An 18,564-nucleotide genomic window follows, 5' to 3' on the forward strand; every position below is an offset into this window, starting at 1 on the left:
CATCTATATCTATATCTATATCTATATCTATATCTATATCTACATCTATATCTATATCTATATCTATATCTATATTATTACAGGGTATTTCTAGGTCACCCTCAATCAACTTCACTACATCATACTTATTTTTTTTTCTCTTTAAATTGTTAAAATGGAGCATGCAAAATAATTGCGTAGGCGCATATTATGTGCCCGTCGAGCTCAGAGATGAGGTCTTATGCAGGAACAGAAATGGCAACGGGAATGAGATTGAGGCGAGGCACGGAGGCGTAAAAAAAGAGATGGGAGAGTGGGGGGGGCGGGGGGCGGGCAACTTGTCCAGGACGAGGCCGCACTTTATGCAACATTTTGCGTCATATATTTTAGTTTTAATTCGCTGGAAAGCTGTTGGCGTACTTTGAGAAGTACCTCAGCTGCGCATTAAAGTGAAATTGTTGCAATGTTGCAACTTTATTTGCCAACGCCAACAGCCAGCAGCCAAAAAAAGATCAAAACATTTGAGAGCGCCTTATCCAAGGCATATTAAATGAGTTAAAGAAAACATTGAAGATGTTGAAAGCCAAAAAAAAAAAACAACTTCTAATTAATGCAGTGAAAACTCAAAATTAATTAAAAGCTGTTCTTTTAAAGACGAGGGCTTAAAAATCCATTTTTTTTGAGATTTCTTAAATTTAATAATGAGCAGAGGAAGTAAGTCACAACAGTATTCATACATAAATCAGTGAGTTCCACTGAAATTACGTATACGCATGTTTTATTTCACTTCATATACAGAGAAAAATGGCAACATATTTTATGAAATGAGATAAAGAAAACTTAATGTATTGATTTGCTGGCAAGCTCTTGATTTTCAATATCAAGTTAATTTTATGGGGATCAGCAGTACTATATGCTTTGGTAATTTTGTTCAAATCAGACGCTTTATAATATCAAAGTCAAAGAGCAAAAGTTTACTTTGTATATACAAATTTTAAATTTTTTTTTTTTGCATTAGACTAAATAGAGTTAGAAAGCAGGTAGATACTACACACTCACACACACACACACACATACACACACACACACACACTTGGCTGGCTTACAAAATGGTGTCAGCGATGGCTGCCATTGAAAAGAAGAAGAGCAGAAAATATAGAAAAAATGAAGAGAAAAATAAGTTTACAACACTCTCAACTGAGAGTACTCGACCACAAGATACCATTTCAACCAGAAAATGATGTTTGCCATAATATTTAAAAGTGCTTGTTATAAAATACTGATGATAAATGTATAGATAAAGTGCATTGCATACATATATCATATATTTACACTATATATACTTTATACGATCGCATAGGTCTCCTTTTTATGGGCTTTAAATTTGTATACAGGGTATTAAAAGAGAAGAAAACAACACCGATACCATTAAAAGGTGTTGGCTGGAAACATTTTCCAACTTGACTTTTGCCGACACACTCACATACTTACACACACACTTGATGTAGTATGTGCCTATCTCTCTTATGTTGTGCAACAATGTGTGTGTGTGTGTGTGTGTGTGTCTGCACATAAATTGCAGCTACCATGCATGCATAAACGAAAGGCTATAACGTTGACAGACTTTGCTTTTGTTGTTGTTTTTCAACTTTGCACTTTTTTTTCATTTTTGGGTAAATGATTAAGCTCAAGATTTTTTTGGATTCCTCATCATATGAAACGACATGTTTATGATCTAAAAAGAGGTGACCTATTAAAGATGCACTCAAAAGGCACCATGAAAAATGTATGATTAAAAATGTATGATAACTATTTTTAGAAGAGCACGACTTGAAGATACCCTGCATTAGAAAACACTCTAAGTGATGTTTTTTCTCGAATAGCTAATGCTAAGTTTTTATTTCTATTGTGTATAAATATTGAGAGCAGGATTGTCATTTTATTTAAGAATAAAATATATGATTACACGATGAAATCGTCTCAGTTACGTTGCGTTATAATTTCAGTTTTCTAGGTCTTACGGTTTAGTCTGCACAGCAATCAGTCAGTCAGTGAGAGAGTCAGGACAAAGAGTTTATATATAAATAGATGATCATTTACAGGAAAAGTGTAACGAAATATTTTTTATTGATCCAAATAATCTTTCAAAAACTTATTAAATTTAATTTTTAAAATGCTAAGCACAAACTTTAAAATTTTACATGAAATTTCGTATAAGCCAATTCACGCTTAGAGGAATCACCTTTATATAGTTGAAAATCAAAATAGAAAATAAAATACACTGAAACTGCTTAAGAAAATTAACTAAAAAAACAATTACCGTACAATTTAAAACATTGAAGAAATTCTATAAATTTCAAGTGCATTTGAAAGCATCACAAATTTACTTTAGTGTTATATATATTGAATTTGAAAACTGTTTACGCTCAAATATTTTGGCCAGTAAATATAGAAAATGTTTTGTTTCTGATTTCTCTAAGCTTGAATTGTTATGGCTACTTATGCTTTAGACTCTAAGAGTCTGCTGTCAATGTCGGGGGAGTGAGAGTCACATCATGCTTATGACAGTGCAGCGAGACGTTGGGAGAGCGGGGGGAAGGGAGAAAGGAGGCATGGTATGTTTTGTGTTTGTGGTCACACTTGAAGAGGGAGAAGGCAGTGCAACTCGAATTTATTATAGGATTTGAAGGAGCACAGCTTGGCAGCTTTTATCTGGGAATGCAAGAACAGCTTGCTGACTGCTTGACTTGCTGCCTTCCCTTTACCCTTTACCCCTTACCCTGTCCCCTTGTCCCGTCACAGCAATCTGCACACTCCCTGCTGCGAGGCAAGCAACCACTGAGACTGATGCACGTTGCACAATCCTTGGTTATTTAGATGCCATAGTAGACGATGAGCAAAGAGGAAGACGCTGCAGCTGGAGAAGGAAGAATGAGCACGTTGAAATGATTACCTAAAGCAAACACAGACATGGCAGCAAACAAACACATACACACACACTCGCACACACACACACACACGCAGGCACACCCACTGAGCCTGGACTTTTGTTACAAAATGTTGCCCCTGCTTCAGCTGCTGATGATGATGATGATGATGATGATTGCTTCAAGGCTTAAAATGTTCACTCACAAACTGTGGCAGAACGACTGGAGGAAACCAAGAGAAGGGTAACGTTGTAAAAGTAGTAGACAACGAGGGCTCTATCGGGGTGCAAAGCGGTAATAGCGGCGCTGTTCGCGCAGCAGGTGAGTCAAGGGGCCAAAAGGCACAAGGGGGTGGGTGCTAGGGGGTGTACGGGGGGCTAGAGACAGATGCAACGGATTGGGCTGTAGGTTGTTCTTGGGCACGCATGTGTGAAAAGAATGCCAAGACCGGCCGGCATGAGCTCGTATCCAACCGAACACACACGTTGCGTATACGTAATTTCAGTTGCATATGTCTGCACTCGAAAGTAGTGTCTGTCTCTCTGTGTTAAGGGTGCGCCTCTAGGGGTAGTTGGTGGGGGAAGGCCAGGTGGGGGCAGCAGCTGATGCTGCCTCACGAGCACACTTGAAAAACGTGTGTGAACAGGCACTTGATTGTGTTATTATTATTGTTTGAAGTGTTGCTTTCTGTTGCCCGTTGTTTATCTGCATGCATTGTAACTGCAACTGTCACAAAGAGACCTCGCCTCTATTTCCCTCTCCCCCTCTCCCCTCTCCCCCTCCCTCTCTCTCTTTCGCACATTCTTTGTGTGGAGTGTCGTGCATTGGGTGCGCACAAAACAGTGGTTAGTCTGAAGTTCAGCAGTCTAACAATAGCATTGGCCATTTGTAGTTAACCTTTGTAACATGCAAATTAATGGCAATGCTGTTATCGATAAAAAAAACTATCGATGCATTTGTCACAATAAAAATTAACATACAAGGCATTTGCTACTTGCTTGAAATGAAATTTTATGTTATCGATAAAAGGTTATCGTTGATCGATTATTGAATAAAATTAAATTTTAATACTCATAGCTTGTCACACTGTACGACAAGCACAAAATGAATGCTATAACAAGAAATTTGATGTTATCGATAAACTGTTATCGTTGATCGATTATTGAATAAAATTAAAGTTGAATACTTTTCATAGCTTGTATGACATATAAGGCATTTGCTACTTGCTTGAAATAAAATGTTATGTTATCGATAAGCTGTTATCGTTGATCGATTATTGAATGAAATTTAATTTGAATACTCATAGCTTGTCACAATGTATGACTAGCGCAAAATGAATGCTTTAAAAAGAAATTTGATATTATCGATAAACTGTTATCGATAAAATTAAATTTGAATACTTGTCATAGCTTGTCACACTGTGCGACAAGCACAAAATAGGCAGCAACACAGCCTATGCCTCTACTACTACCTCAACCGTACACCCTACGCTACCCTCTACCCTCTACCCTTGCGTCCCCTTACGCCCACCTTCAACCCCTCTTGCAGTTGCCCACTTTAGGAACTGTTGCATTGTACGCAGCACACACTTGAATGCACTTCAAGTGCAGCCAACCAGCCCAGGCTCTTTCTCTTGGATGCGTCCTCGTTTCATTAGGGTTGCCGCCGCTTGGGGAGCTGCCATCATTACATTTGTAACCCTCAATAGTCAACCCTCTCACAGGTCAACTGGCAAGTTTCAGTTCAACTACGAACTTATTTATTTATTCCTTTAATTTGAGTTTTTCCCATTACTCTAAATTTTTTTCTTTCTTCTTTTTTGCTCTGAATTATTTGCATAGCAATTTACAAACTAACTGTGAAATATTTGTGGCAACTCTGGCAAATTGGCTTCAATTAGAGCAATTACTTTCAATTATTGCCCAATTATTTGCGGGCGTGTATTATTGTATTGAGAGAATATTAAACCATAATTATCTATTATTTTGGGTTTATTATGAATTTAAAATACATTTTAGTGCAATATAATATTTGAAAAACCGTTTAATTGGCTTACTACGTTCAAAATGTAAAACGGCACATTTAAATAAATTTATATTGTCAATATGATAAGCGAATTTATTAAATGGAGAAAATCTGAACTTCTTATTTGAAGAATATTGAAAATGCACAAAAGTCACATAGTTTTGTAGTACAATAAGTATTCAAAAAGTCCTATTTGCCTAGACTAGTATGGTAAAGAATTTAAATAATTAGTACCTTGGATTAAATTGATTTAATAAATTCGAACTCTTTTAGTGATATGTCCTTTCATGTCTTTAAAGTTCGATTACTTTTGAAGCAATTTTAAAATGTACAGAGCATTGGAAATCAACGCATCGTAAATTGTAAAATAATTTTCCAACAGCGAAAATCTGTGCCATTATTTGATCATTTAAAACGAATTTGTTGGCTTGCAACGCAGCGTCGACGAGGAGTTCAAGGAGTGCAGCCCGATAATGATAATTTGTGCTTGTATTCGTGTCTGTATCAGTGTGTCTGTGTGTGTGTGTGTGTGTGTATAAATGTGCCAGTAAATCCGTGTGAATCTGTTTAGCAGTTTCGCTTTCCCCTTCACATTCCCCCCCCCTCAACAGTTTCCCTTTGGCGCCTTTTGTGTGCGTGTGAAGGGTAATTTATGAAAATTACTAAACGACTACACCGAATGCGTGCAAATTATGCTATTCAGCTTCACAGACCCCAAAAAAAAAAAAAGAAAATGAAAGGAGTTATACGTGGTCCAGATAAGAGTATTAGACTATAAGATATCCTCTCACTCCATTTAAATTGCATTTATTTGTATTTGTTCTTGGTAAACATCTAATCATGGAATCAACTTGCTCTTAAATATTTTGAGAATAAGCTTCCAATATTAATCGAATTTTGTGCAAAATATACAAAAATATAACTCCCAATTTATTCGTATTTTCTAAGCTTCTAAAATTACCTTTATTTTCAAATTACCACATTCATTTTAACTACTGCAAATCTATTATGCTATCCTTTTACACAGTTCACTTCTTTTTTCCTCTATAACTTGATAGTTATTGAACCGATTCTCTTGAAATTTTGAAAAAACTTACTTTAATTGTTAATCCTAAATTTTGTTTAAGAAACAACAATATAACTTTACATTTAAGATTGCTTAACACACTTATAAATAATCAGAAAGTTGAGGAATAATTGAATATTTTATAGTATGCAGTTCAGTTTATATAGAGATCCATAATGCTACCTTATTCTCAGTAATTCAGCTGATTGCAGGGTATAAAAAAGGGTTAAGTGCAGCAGGATGTTGAAACAGGAGCTGTTGCTGGAAATTGGGAAGCTGTGAGCTCGGAGCTGGGCAGGACAGCAGTTGCTCGGCACAAACAGGAGGCGCATTTTGCAGGATGTTGGCACGCGTTTCATTGTCGTAAACAAAAAAGGCAGCAGCAGCAGCAGCAGCAGCAGCAGAGGAAGAGGAAGACGAAGAGGCAGAGGCACGAGAATCAGCATCAGGATGCATCGCGTGAACGGAAGGCGGGAACCGGGAAACCGGGCAACCATGATAGCGCCGAGCGGTAGAGCTTCAAGCTGCCATCTAAAGCTTCAGTTGCAGTCCTTATAATGACGACGATAATAATGACAAAGATGGTAATTATCATGATGATCATAATGATGATGATGCTGAGTCTGTGGCTGCTCATTAAAAATTACCGTTCTTATGAAAAGTGGAATTAAAACGTGAAGTTTGCTCTGCGAAAGACGCGCTAAGTTTTAACTGTTTATAATACGCAACGTTGCAAAATGCTCTGAGAAAAATGAGAAGTATAAACATTGAGGAAGTGGGACACAGTAAGAAAAACCAGCTGACAAATGTTAGGTTCATGCGTAGCTTTCTACGATAACTTAACTTATGTTTAACAAGAGCGTTTTTCATTAAACTGTTTTTATTTGGAAACTTGGCGCTTGAATGTCAATTTCTCTACATAAGCTAACTATAACTATATCACAGACATTTTCACGTTAAATGTATAGAAATCAATGTCAAATTTGAATTTATCTATTTGATAAAATTTAGAAAGACATTGAAAAACCGGCCCTGAATGTATTATAAATTGTTAAGCAAGCAAAATTTATATAATTTCAATTTAGTGTTTAAATTTTATACTTTTTCTTTAAAATTTTGACACTACTTATAGTTAAACTACAACTAAACGATGCTGTATTTGAATAGTATTACATTTTATTTCTGTATGTTGTGTGGCTTCGTGCATTTATCATGATATAGCATAGCGTGTAAACATGATTAGTTGGACGGACAGTTGAAAAAACAATGTTAAAAACGGACAATGAATCAAAAACACAAAAGCACTGGAAGCTGTTTTTCCCAAGCTTGCTGGGAAAATTCTTTGTCGTTGGCCAGCAACTCCCTGAAAACCCCTTCTTCTTGCTCTTATTCTTATTCTTTTACTCCTACTCCCCTCTCTCTCTCTCTCTCATAGACACTTGCACACTTTAGAGCTAAATACTTTCTTAGGACTTTCTTGACGCTTCGCATTCTACAACTCATTCAGGCCTTGACTATTTGTTTGGCTCTCGCACTCGCACTCGCAAGTCATTAAGACTAATGGCCAACTAAAAGCAGAAAGGGATGCACTTACAGGGAGGGAGAAGGGTTGCACCTATTGCTATTGCTATTACTATTACTATTACTATTGCTGCTGTTTCTGCTTCTGCTTTTGTGGTTGCCAGAGTTGCAGTGGTTTTGATTTTGTTGCTGCGTGTATTACAATACAACACGTACCGCACACCAATTTATTTGCTTCTCCTTTTGGCCATTGCGCATTGTTTGGCATTGTTAACGCCTCTCCCTGGCCAAGCCCCTCCTCTCCTTTGCTCCACAACTATGTGTCTATCTATTTTCTCTCTCATTGCCCGTATGCTTGCATGTTTGTGTGTGTAATTAAGCACTTCAGCTGAGTTGTAAAATGTGTTCAACTTTCGCTCCTCTTCCTCATCATGGAATTTGTCGGAAAACAATTTAAGGCAACCCGTGCGGCTTCATTGCGGTTGTTTTTTTTTTTTTTCTTATTTTGGTAGCTCTACCACACTCCATATATATTGCTCTCCATATACATGTAGATTCCCCTATTGACTACCAATTTCGGTTGATTTTATTGAATTTCAAAGAACAACAGGAGCAAAGAGAGAGCGCCCACAATTACAAATAATACACAAAAAAAAAATAGAAAAAAACAAAAATGCAAAAGTTTGTATTGTGACGGCAAGTGCTTGGTAGAAGGCACTCGAAAGGAAAATTTAAATGGACTTTTCGCCAAATGCGAAACAACAACAACAATTTGAGTTTCGGTTAGGTCCGATTCAGTTTGAAGTGGAAGGATGAAGCGGACAGCGATGCGAGAAGTGAGGGGTTAGGGGTGATCGAAGAAGTGCAGCTAGTGAGCGATAGAGAGAAAAAATTTGAAACAGGGACAGGTAAAGGAAGAAGCTGGCAACAAAGTATTAAGTATTTCGAAAAGATTTTGTCACAGAAAAGTTAAGCAACTGCAATGCGAGAAGTTAATCGAGAAGTTATGTGACAGGAAAGCAAGGCAAATAGGAAAAAGACGAGAGAATCAATGCGAGAAGATTGTAGAAATGAAAAGAGAAGAAAATGAGGAAGAGAAGAAAGAAGCAAAGCGAGAAGTTAATAGAAAAGTTATGTTATACAAAAGACAATAGAATAAAAACGGGAGAATCAATGAGAGAAGATTGTAGAAAAGAAAGAGAACAAATGGGGAAGAGAAGAAAGAAGCAATGCGAGAAGTTAATCGAGAAGTTATGTGATAGGAAAGCAAGGCAAATAGGAAAAAGTCGAGAGAATAAATGCGAGAAGCTTATAGAAATGAAAGGAGAAGAAAATGCGGAAGAGAAGTAAGAAGCAAAGCGAGAAGTTAATAGAAAAGTTATGTGATAGGAATGAAAAGCAAATGGGGGTGAGTGAAGAGAAATTGATAGAAAATTTAAAGGATAGTGACGCGGAGAAGTAAATAGGAAAATCTATTTGAAAAAAAAGTGAAGCAAATAGAGAAGCTGTGTGAGCAGAAAAGTAGCAAATAACTTGAGAAGATTTGTGACTCAGAAGATATGCAACTGGAAAAGAGAGAGAGGTGGAAAGAATATACAATATGTGAATATATTTGTTGATGTTGAAAAATATAATTATATATTGTAATATAGTAAATATTTACAGACAAAATAAAAATTACAAAATTAATAATTATGAAAGCACAATAAATAACAAATAAAAAACAAATAATTTATTGAAACGTAAAAGGAATTTTAAATGTGTTGCAATTGTGATGAACTTAATAATAAAATATAGTTAAAGAAAGTCGTAGAAAATAAATTAAAGCAATCAGCAAAGTGAGATGCAAACAGTTTAAAGTGCAAAGTGAAGCTGAGTGATATAGAACTCAATGCCAAGTGATAAGTGTGGTGTAAGCCCAAACGATAAGTAAAAGAAGAAGCCAAGTAAGAGAGACAGATAATGGACTGAGAATTCGTATGCAATTCTCTAATTAAGGACTTTAACTCGTGCACACCTCATTTCTCCTAATGCTGTAGGTTGTGGGAATTCACATTGCACCTCACAAGTCACTTTACTCGAGACTCTGATTGAAACATCAGCCCATTGTACTTTACACTCGTAATGCCTGAGGGAAAGCTCAGATGGCAACCGCAGGCATTGCACAAATCAAAACCCAAAGCTGAGACTACTAACTACCCCTGGGTATAGGGTTGTCGTAGCACACGATGCTAACCAACAAACATACCTGACAATTCTGCATTCAGGCGAGTTAAGTGCATCATTCTGGCAAATGGGAAATGCAGCTTGTGGGCAACGTTTTCAAGCAGCTATTACACACTTTTAGAAGCATTTTGAATTAAATGCTGTCATCCTTGAGATTGACAGAATGTGACAGACGGACTGACACTGAATGTGAGAGCTACAGAGAGGGGAAGAGTGTGAGAGTTATTATAGTTGTCTCCCTGTGTCAAGCCTTTAGGTGCACTCGTAACACTTTTCATCTGCTACTTTTTGGTTGCACAAACTAAATGAAATTATTTCCGTATAATTTATTTGCACTACCCCAAGAAAATGAAATGATATAAGTGCGTGCGGTGCTAACTCAGCCCAAGGGCGGTATTCATTAAGTGCAGGCAGCCAACAGTGCCACAGTGGGACAAATGCTGATGAATAGTTAACTAAATGGATTCATATCTGAAAACCTGAAAGACAGTTACTTTGTTGGGTGCACGAATTTCACGTGGATATGAATTAATATGAAGAAGAATTCATTATAGAGTAAAAACAAGTCGGAAAAGCCGTTACTTGTTTCAATAAATATAAATACCCGTTACTTGTTTCAATAAATATAAAAGTACCTTATAGAAATTACTATCTAATAAAAACTACTGCATACTTTTGGGTGCTTGCATAGCCTTCATTATTAATTACTTTGGTTAGCTATTACTGCCGTTCTACTTGTCCGATCTTGCTGCCATTAAGATCGCAGAATTATTTATTTATAATGAAAGAAATACAACTTCCAAAAGTATGTAACGGATATTCCTATAGTCCGGGTCTCGACTATAAATTTTCCGACTAGATTTTTTTTCGAAAATAAATTGATCACCATTTGAGATCGATTATAGTTTATTTGTGTAAAAAACTACTTTATATATTTTTTCCTACCGAGCTGTAATATTAACAATCAGTAGAAATATTAGTTATTTTAATGGAAAACGTTACATATAAATAAACTAAATATTTAGATATATTCCAAAAAACTAAGATCCTATAATCCCTATAATATGTTCTGATATATTCAAATACCACTTTTTATTGTAATTGTATTTTTTTTTTTCAAAATATTAAAATTTTTACTTCACTTAAATCAGATTGAATACACTGTGCAGCGCTTTCTCTTCCCGCTTTCCCCTGCAGATTTTCACACTCTTATGGTTCATTCCCTTGGCTCGCGCCTCATTCTCAGTCTCACTTTAAATCCCATTCTTACTCTCAGTCTCTGTCTCAGTCTCTGTCTCAGAGTCTGTCTCAGTTGCTGTCTTCATCTACGTCTTCATCGCCGTCTCATTTGCAGTTGTATAATCGTTCGTCTTCATCATCATCATTATCATAATAATCATCAACAACATCATAGAGAGAGAGAGAGAGAGAGAGAGAGACAGAAAAATTTATGCTTGACATAGAAACACAATTTCGACTGACTGTCGGCCATTTTGTTCTTGTACTTTTCAGAGTCGTTCGCATCCATTTGGCTTGTTTTCATGTTTTGTTGATGTCTTCATTTTTTAGCCCCTTTTTTGTTTTGTTTCTTTTCCTTACTTTTTATCCAGCTTGCTTTCAAATTGAGTTGCAACACGCTTAAAAATGCGAGTGCTTCAAATTTATGCTGTTCATTCGACTAGCAAATATCCTGTCTAAGAACTTTCTGCAAGTCTGAGTTTGTATATTAAATGGTCGGCTTTTAATATTATACTTGATTTAAGATTCAGCTTATTCTTGAAGTACATTGCAATTCTTCATTAATCAACAAAATATCTTTCATATTACTGTTTGGTCCATAGATTGTTTTCTTATTTTATATTATTAAATTTATTTATTTGTATATATTTATTTTATTTATTTATCGTAATTTATTTAATCTGTCTAAAAACTCATTTATGTATACTGCTTACATTTATATAGCTAAAGTTATTTAATGTATATGGATATCTTCTCATAGATCACATTATTTATAAATATTTAATTTTTTTAAGTTTATTTGTAGTTTTTCAAAATAATTTAATACTTATTTACACGATTCTTTATACTGTAGTATTTTTTTATATTGATTGATTATATTATATTGTTCTCGAATAACCCTTCATAGTCACTTTATCTCCATAATCTTATATAATTCTATGCACATGCAGCTTACAAAGTTAAGCTACCCGATCTACTCTCTCTGGATACGTTGTATAGAAAATTTGTAGAAAACACAAATATGACTCAGATTAGAAACTCGGGAAAAAAACTAGAATGTGGAGTGTCAGATGAAAATTGACAACTTTGAGTTGTCTACAGATGGTGTAAATACCCTGTATATTTGTGAATTTCTGACAGATTTCGCTTACTAATTGGCTGCAACTGTATAGCGCAAAAAAATGAAGGAAGCAGAAGGACATGTAAAGAGAAAGGGAGTAGAAAACCACAGTGAAAGGCAAACATTCTTACAGCAAGTGCTTTGTATACATTAATACCTATTAAGGAGCTGCATACAACTGAAACGTACAAATTGCAACGCTACAAAAAAGTGCGACTCACAGGTATGTGTGTGTGTGTGTGTGTGTGTGTGTGTGTGTGTGTGTGTGTGTGTGTGTGTGTGTGTGTGTGTGCATGTGCAGGTGTGTGCTAGCAGATAGCTTAAGGTCCCATGCATCATGACGAAGCTGTTGACACTTCATAAATACATGAGTTGCACTGAGCGTACGCTCACACACACACACACACAACACACACACACGCACACACACACACGCTCACTCACACACACATATATATTAGATAGGCATGTGTGTGCAATTGTTACTCTTCCCATTTCGATATACCCTGTAATGATAGTCTACGCAGAGTGGTTAATATAAAAAAAAACAACTAAAACTAAGAATACAGCCGAGATTCGCTTAATAGAAAATAAATAAAACATTGTTTAAAAAAAAAAAAAATACCAATTGCATTTTCAAAACATTTGCTTAGGGATTTGTTTAAAAATCACAAAAATTGTATACTTATTTGTATTATATTTTATTAATTTTATTTTTGCTAGACTTTGAGGTAGAGGAAAAATTATAATTATACTAATAATGATAATATTAATGCATTAAATTAATCATTCTATTAATTTATTAAATTGACTTAACAAAACAAGGAAAATAAAATGGCCATTATTTTTAAAATAATTTTTGAAAATTAATCAAGCCTTGCGCCAAAATTTTGGATACTAACAATTCCTAACAATTATAATCAAGTGCAGAGTATCTGCTAGTTGATAATTCTCAGATCAAGTTTTCTTCATGCTTTATTTTTATTTTGTTGTATGCTTTGTCCTCTCCAAGCACTTGAACAAATTTACACATGTATCACTCATACGCTCCGTTTTTATGCTATTTGCTGCAAACACACACACTCACACACACACACACATATACACATACACCCAAGTGCACCTTCGCATATAACTAGCACTTGTTGTTGTAGCTGTTGTTGCTGTTGTCAACGCTTGTTTCACGCCTGAACCGTTGCATGCGGGCAACAAGGAAATTAAACTACAAAAAAATCCTAGAAAATGCAAAAGGAAACATAATTTGAACAACAAAATGAAAAGCACGCGAAATTTGTGTACACTACGGAAATGACAAGAAATTTGTATGCGGGTTGACCAAACTAATGATGAATGTGCCAAAATCATATGAGTTCTGGATTACTCATAGGGTATGCTAAAACGGTGTTGTGAAAATGAATAACACCCTTAAATCTGAGATTTGTTTGAGCAGTTCTATTTAATTTTTAAGAGCACAAGCTAGTGTTAAAAATAAAATCATATGAAAATAGAAATAATAAATAAATGGTTTACATAAATATTTAAATAGTTATTACATTTACAGATCTATAATTTAGGATACATAAGAAAATGTTGACAAAGTTTTAGACTTCTTTAAGAAATTTTCATTGGTTGTGAGAGGCAGCTTAATAACTTTTGAGAATTTATTTGAAAAGGTGTAATAGAAGTAATAAATAAATGGTTCACATAAAAATCTAAATAGTTATTACAGATCTATATTTTTAAGTTTAAGATTTCTTTAAGAAATTGTCATTGGTTGTGAGAGGCAGCTTTATAACTTTTGAGAATTTATTTGTAGATAGCTTTAATAGAAATAATAAATAAATGGTTCACATTAAAATCTAAATAGTTATTACATCTACAGATCTATAATTCAAGTTTTAGATTTCTTCAAGAAATTGTCATTGGTTATGAGAGGCAGCTTAATACCTTTTGAGAATTTATTTGTAGAAAGGTGTATTGATAAATGTATAAAGTTTAAATGTAAAGGGTATCACAAGGTGCGAGGTGGCAAAAAATGCATGTTTTCACCGTGTTTGCTCTTAATGTTGCCCTAGGGCTATGACAAGTGGCAGTAGGACCCCCAAATAGTGCCAAGCAGCATTTAATAGAGAGCCCACTCGGCAAAGGCATAAAGGAAAGGAACAATAAGAAAACCTGCAACCAAAGCCAAGACTAAAAGAGGGAAATGGAAAAGAGTATAGAATGTGCGAATCGGAGAAATGGGGAACAGAGGAGAAGTCTTGGCATTCGCGAGGTTGCAACTATGCGAAAGGCAAATGAAGGCAAAGAATGGGGAACAGAAAAATGAATCACCGACAAATTACGGTAAGAAAAGGAAATTTCAAACGGGAAATGGCGGTAGCAAAATTTCGTTATGGGCACATCACAATTTTTCTTGGCACATTTCTTTCATTTTCTTTCTCTGGCGTGCTTTTGTTTTGTTTCTCATGCTCGTTCTTCCACTTTATTTTTTTACGCAATGTGTTGGCAACAATTTCTGCACTTTCTAAAGTTCTTTTATGGGCGAGTGGCCAACGGAGTAGTAGTAAAAATTTTAACATAACTTGAGAGGAAAGTAAAAAAAAACAAAAAAAAAAGGTCTTATGAAATATGCATATGCTCATTTGGGTTCACAGCGAAATGGCAAACACAGGCACGCCCACACGCCCCTTCGCACACTTACACACACACACACAACACACACACACACACAGTCATTCATAAGTTTTTCATTAAAGTTCACAAGTGGCAAGACCTTCACTTTAAGATGGTCGCACTGGGAGCTTAGCCTTCCGCCTTCATTTGATCCTAGCTGGGCGATTCCTTCAGCTGGTATTAAACGTAAATCATATGGTTTAGTAGTATTGAAAGGATTTACCTGTAAAGAGAAAGAAAAGATAGAACGCATAAGCATAGATGCATTGGTATTCAAAGCTCAGTTAAATAATGTGAAAGATATATTTTCTTTAACATTACTTTTTTTTTTTTTTAACGTGAAAATGAGTCTCGAATTTAGTGTTGTAATATATTTTCAATTAAAAAAAGTAACACGTATTAAACACACTTCTTAAAGTGAGTCTCAAGGGATGTCAAAACTCATCTTAATTTATATTAAATAATTTAATCGTTTTTGTATTTATTTCCTTTAACCATTTTTGCATAAATTTTATATATTTTGCTTTCGCTTCCACGAATTTGTACGCGATTGCCCTGGAAAATGCTTCAATTATTATAAAGACCCAGAAAGAAACTCAGTATTCATTCCCTATTCGTTCAGTGAACACAAATCAAACACAACAAAAAATTCCCAAAAAAAAAAAAAAAATCAATCATATTAAGACATACAAAATTAGATATATATACGCACGTGTATATATATTCAAATAAATCCATTTCGAAATTAATAATAAAATAAAATGTCGAGCAGATCCTTGCTGGCGTTTACGGCAGGTACAGCCGGAGCAATTATCCTAAGCTATTGCATCTACTACGATCAGAAGCGTCGATCCGACCCGGAATATAAGCGGAAGGTTCATCAGCGTCGCCAACGGGATATAAATAATGATGATAATCAAGCGACGGCCCATCAAAATGATATTCCCCTTTACGATACCAGTGATCATTCGGCTTTGGAGCAATCCTTTTACAATGAAATGAAAGTGGGCGAACAGTTAATTAGCAATGGTAATATCGCCGATGGTGTTAGCCATTTTGCTAATGCCCTTATGATGTGTGCCCAACCGTTGCCCCTGTTCCAGACATTCCAGGAATCCCTACCGGATTTTGTCTTTATGCCATTGCTAATGAAACTAACTGAACTTCAGAGCAATAGCAGCTCAAACAAGGATAATTCAATCAGCACTCCAGATCCGGTATAATCTCTTGCAAAACGAATAGCTGAAAACTACCAACAGATATTGAAGCTAAAACAGAAATTGTTAAACCATTCCGAAGAGACAAATTCAAACCTACCAAATGTAAAGCTGATCTATTTTAAAAAATTCTTGTATGTCATTCTTTGATATTTTTCCATACATTCTGAGCATGATATAAATTCAACATCAGACAGATATAATCAATTTTAATATCTTTTTAATTATTTTTAAGAATTTCCTTAGAGAATTACAAAAGTTTTGCATCTTTTGTAAAATTTTTATCTAAGAGCAGCTTTAATAGTAAATAAATCCTCTTGGAGAACAGTAACCAAAAAAAAACCGTTTTATTTTAAATACCGAACTAAAACTATTTTTCCAAAGCTGAAAACCTTTTCAACAAGTACACTTCTTTATTTTCTGTATGCTAGGTCAAATGTCGGACTAACTTCAAACTTTCATAACTTTTTCAAAGCTGAACCGAATTTCAAACGAAATGTTTTGATCATGGATTGGCCTCCTTATTCGGTCTGCACGGAAGTTTATTTCAATTGGATAAGAAAATGGTTCTCTCCGGATTTTAAATCTCAAGTTCTTACTTTTAATCGACTCCTTATATCGTTATTAGTATAAAACAACACTTTAAATTTGATTCTGAGACCTTTTATTTTTCTGTAAAAAATCATGTCAAATAGGACAAAAATTTTGACTTGTAAAGTTGCTAGGTCAAAGGTTCGACCAACTTTAAACTGTCACAACTTTGTCTAACCTGGATCGATTTTCAAGTGGAATGTCATTTTGATCTTGGTTTGGCCTCTAAATTCAATCTACATTTAAATTTAATTTATTTTGTAAAAAAAATTATTTTCCTCTAGATTATGGGTTCGATTCCAAGGGTCCCCCCTTTGGAATTTTGAAAAATGAAAATTTTAAATCTCAAGTTTTTACTTTTAATCGACTTCTTATAGCGTAATTAGTATAAAACAACACTTTAAATTTGATTCTGAGACCTTTTATTTTTCTGTAAAAAATCATGTCAAATAGGACAAAAATTTTGACTTGTAAAGTTGCTAGATCAAAGGTTCGACCAACTTCAAACTTTCATAAATTTGTCTAACCTGGACCGATTTTCAAGTGGAATGTCATTTTGATCTTGGTTTGGCCTCTAAATTCAATCTACATTTAAATTTAATTTATTTTGTAAAAAAAATTATTTTCCTCTAGATTATGGGTTCGATTCCAAGGGTCCCCCCTTTGGAATTTTGAAAAATGAAAATTTTAAATCTCAAGTTTTTACTTTTAATCGACTCCTTATAGCGTAATTAGTATAAAACAACACTTTAAATTTGATTCGGAGACCTTTTATTTTTCTGTAAAAAATCATGCCAAATCGGACAAAAAATTTAACTTGTAAAGTTGCTAGGTCAATGGTTCGACCAACTTCAAACGTTCATAACTTTGTTACAACTGAACCGATTTTCCAGCGGAATGTCATTTTGATCAAGAACATTTGAGCATCAATTTATTTTTGCTAAACTTAAATTTTCAAAATTAAAATAAATAATATTTTAAATTTAATAATTAATTTTAGAATTGTACTATATAACCATAATATAACGGATTCGATTCAACCATTGTAACTATTTTTGTTGAATATTCTTACCACATTATAATTCTTAATAAATCTAATATTTATTTTTCAGAAATATAAGCGTTTTTTTTTTGTATGTTTTTTTAAATGTTCTTTTTCTAAGTCAATTGAGTGAAAGTTAAGTTTTAAAATTGGGTATCATTCATTAATTAATCCAGGGGTAGATCGACACCAAAGCCATGTGCAGATAGCGACTGATTATTAATCTCCGGCAACTTTGTCAACAACATGTTAAATATGGGATCGGGAAGGGCCACCTTCATGGTCTCCATTAGGGCAACAGGCTGGGCACACAGCATTGTCGCATTGGCCAAATGAACAAGTCCCTCGTCCAGTTTACCCTGCCTGAACAGCTCCTCGCCCATTTTGATCTCATTCTGGAAATAGTGCTGAACAATCTCATGATCAGACATTTCAAATGGATCGTGTAGTATATTGATTTGACCTTCCGATCGAATCTCCATCCCACCACCACCTCCACCCATTGCCATGGGCGTCAAGCGATTCGATTTCTGCCGACGCTGACGCACCTTCCTCTTATAATTGGGATCGGATCGACGCTTCTGATCATAATATAGACAATAGCCAAGGAGCAGTGCACCAGCTGCGCCAACAGTGAATGCCAGTAGGGATTTCTTCGACATAGTTTTGGTCGGTTTCAAAAATTTTGGATATTCGAGTTTGTTTTTTTTTATAAAATAATTAATGTCAATGGAATTTTTTCCGACTAAAAACCGATTGATTACTGAAAGATAAAATGATTTAATGGAGATTTCTGACGAAATTTCATATGAAACTATGTTAAAAAAAAAAAAAATAAATAACAATTGTTAAAAAATTCCATTCTTACATTATTGTCTACGTTTTTACTTGATTTTTTTGTATTGTACAATTATTTGATCCGTTACGTTCAATAA

General features: G+C 34.8%; 2 protein-coding genes across 2 annotated transcripts; one reads left to right on the forward strand and one right to left on the reverse strand.

Moving 5' to 3' along the window:
- Window positions 1–15,540: 15,540 nt before the first annotated feature.
- On the forward strand, window positions 15,541–16,002 carry LOC117785785 (mitochondrial import receptor subunit TOM20 homolog). The gene has a single exon (XM_034624020.1). The coding sequence runs from the start codon at window positions 15,541–15,543 to the stop codon at window positions 16,000–16,002; it is 462 nt and encodes a 153-aa protein (XP_034479911.1).
- Window positions 16,003–17,796: 1,794 nt separating this feature from the next.
- On the reverse strand, window positions 17,797–18,291 carry LOC117785795 (mitochondrial import receptor subunit TOM20 homolog). Its single transcript, XM_034624032.1, has one exon. The coding sequence runs from the start codon at window positions 18,289–18,291 to the stop codon at window positions 17,797–17,799; it is 495 nt and encodes a 164-aa protein (XP_034479923.1).
- Window positions 18,292–18,564: the final 273 nt, after the last annotated feature.

Source organism: Drosophila innubila, chromosome X (assembly GCF_004354385.1).
Source record: "Drosophila innubila isolate TH190305 chromosome X, UK_Dinn_1.0, whole genome shotgun sequence".
NCBI lineage: Eukaryota > Metazoa > Arthropoda > Insecta > Diptera > Drosophilidae > Drosophila > Drosophila innubila.